This window comes from Gossypium hirsutum, chromosome A09, assembly GCF_007990345.1.
Source record: "Gossypium hirsutum isolate 1008001.06 chromosome A09, Gossypium_hirsutum_v2.1, whole genome shotgun sequence".
Classification (NCBI taxonomy): Eukaryota; Viridiplantae; Streptophyta; class Magnoliopsida; order Malvales; family Malvaceae; genus Gossypium; species Gossypium hirsutum.
The window spans coordinates 46,192,401-46,194,679 of NC_053432.1; the positions used below are offsets into that span (position 1 = coordinate 46,192,401).

At 34.2% G+C, this 2,279-nt stretch overlaps 1 protein-coding gene across 1 annotated transcript; it reads left to right on the forward strand.

Moving 5' to 3' along the window:
- Positions 1-262: 262 nt before the first annotated feature.
- LOC121206632 (reticulon-like protein B9) lies at positions 263-1,941 on the forward strand. The gene is made up of 4 exons (XM_041077666.1): positions 263-632; positions 1,078-1,258; positions 1,354-1,565; positions 1,643-1,941. Exons 1-4 carry the CDS (start codon positions 449-451, stop codon positions 1,798-1,800), a joined length of 735 nt encoding a protein of 244 aa, XP_040933600.1. The 5' UTR covers positions 263-448; the 3' UTR covers positions 1,801-1,941.
- Positions 1,942-2,279: the final 338 nt, after the last annotated feature.

Sequence of the window (2,279 nt, forward strand, 5' to 3'; positions counted from 1 at the left end):
CTATGGAGACGCAACCTCTTATGGCTTGATGTAGTAAAGTATATGTCATCTAACTATAATTGGTGACTTTAGATTAAGGAAATGATTATTCATGAAGACGCCTTTCTAATAACAATATAGAAGTTAATAGAAAGAACAATAAGTGGGGTTGGAGGCATCAAGTTATGCCTGAAATAAAAGCTAATGGAAAAGGGTTATTAATTAAGCAGAAGCTACTTCAACTCCCTGTTAATAAAGAGTATATGTGAAGGGGGTTCCTAAGGCAAGATGGAAAAATAAGATTCACTACTTTATATGATCAGTGGCGGGCATGCAAAGTAATAACCCTTGCAAAGGAAATTAAAGGCCCCAAGCCATTCCTTTCTTCTTTATGCCCACTATTCACTTACTTTCTTACCAAGCTTAGAAAACCCTCCCCCCATCCAATTTCGTATATAAAATTGGTTCAATGAAACTGGTGATTCACAGACACATTATTTCCGGCATCAACAACAAAAGCCATATATACATATACAGAAATTCAACCATGCCGATATATGACTCATCATCAGAATCCGAGAATGAGATCACCCCACGGGGAAAGCTCTTTGGACGCCAAAGGCCTATGCATGCCATTCTTGGTGGAGGAAAAGGTATTCTTTCCATCTCTCTTTTGGCATACCCATATATATTCACTACTTTTGTGTTTGGTGATAAGGTTGGAATGAAAGAGCCTTGTGTTGCAGACTGAAATCGAAAAGAATTTCAACCAAAGTTTTAGTTATTTGTGTTGTGGTAGCAATTAAAAAAAAAACAAATTTAATATGAAAATAGTGGATAAGTAAGAATACTTTTTTAATTAAATTTATATTTCATACCATATATTAATATTGTCAATAAATCATTTACGTGGATGTTTTTGACATTATCAATAACCTTTTATAGAAAACAAACTTATTTTATTTTATAATAAGACCACATCAAAAATAAATTCATTTATATATATTTTTTTAAATATTTTTAATGAACTAATATTGGCTAATTAACGATATTAAATTTTGTTAATGGGAGTCTAATAAAAGTAAATAAAAATTTCAGTTGCTGATGTATTACTATGGAGGAACCCAAAGGTATCAGCCGCCTTGTTAACGGCAGTGACAACCATTTGGTTTCTCTTCGAGGTGGTCGAGTACAACTTCGTCACCCTCCTCTGTCACATCTCCATCACCGCCATGCTTGCCATCTTCATCTGGTGCATTTCTGCTGATTATTTTGGATGGTATATATATATTCTCCTTTTCTTTTTGCTTCCCCACCCTAAACCCTAACATTCATTAATCCAAACCTAATATTGATTCACATTTCATCTCCAAGGAAACGTCCAATGATCCCTCAGTTGTTATCGGATCAAGCTGCCTTCAGTGAAGTTGTTTACTTCTTCCATTGGAGGTTCAATCAGTTCCTTCAAAAGCTCCTCCACATTGCTAGTGGGAATGATCCTGTCAATTTCTTTCTGGTCATTATTTCTCTGTACGTACTATCGGTGATTGGATCTTGTTTCGACTTCGTCAACCTTCTCTTCATTGGTAAGATTTAATCATATCACTATTAATGATTTTTAAAGCATTGAGAGCATTCAAGCAATAATAGTTTTTCTTTAAAGGGCTTGTGAGCATGGAAACACTGCCATATCTGTACACTCGGTATGAGGATGAAGTTGATTATCATGCTGGCCAAATGACTAGAAAGGGGAGCAAAGTGTACAAAAGGTTTCTTAACAAGATACCCAGAGGAACAGTCAAGGAAAAGAAACATTCGTAAATAGCCCAAATGTTACCATTCCACATGTAAATGTAAATAAAATCCTGTAAAATAATGAAATTTGTTTGATGGGGTGGTCTAATAAAACAGATTTACAGTCTGATAAATGAATCTAAATGAAAGCAAAAAACCATTTTCTGATCTCCTCTGTTTGCTGTCCACATTTACACCACTAATTGCTTTGCATTGCATAAGTTAATGGCTTCAGTGCAGTGCTTTGGATTTAAATGATAGTGGGATATGATAGCACCATACTTTTTGTCAGAATTCAATTCAGAATCTTCACCAAAACAAGTAAAACAGATGAATGAGTGGTACATACGTGTTTTGTGATGCTATAAACAATATCCCTCCTACTTTACATAAAAAATTATTTTAACTCTCCATCATTTATCGTATCTTTTAACTTTTAAACTTATAAATCGCCTTAAAATGTATGAGAAATATAAATTTTACTGATGTTGACATACTCCTCGACT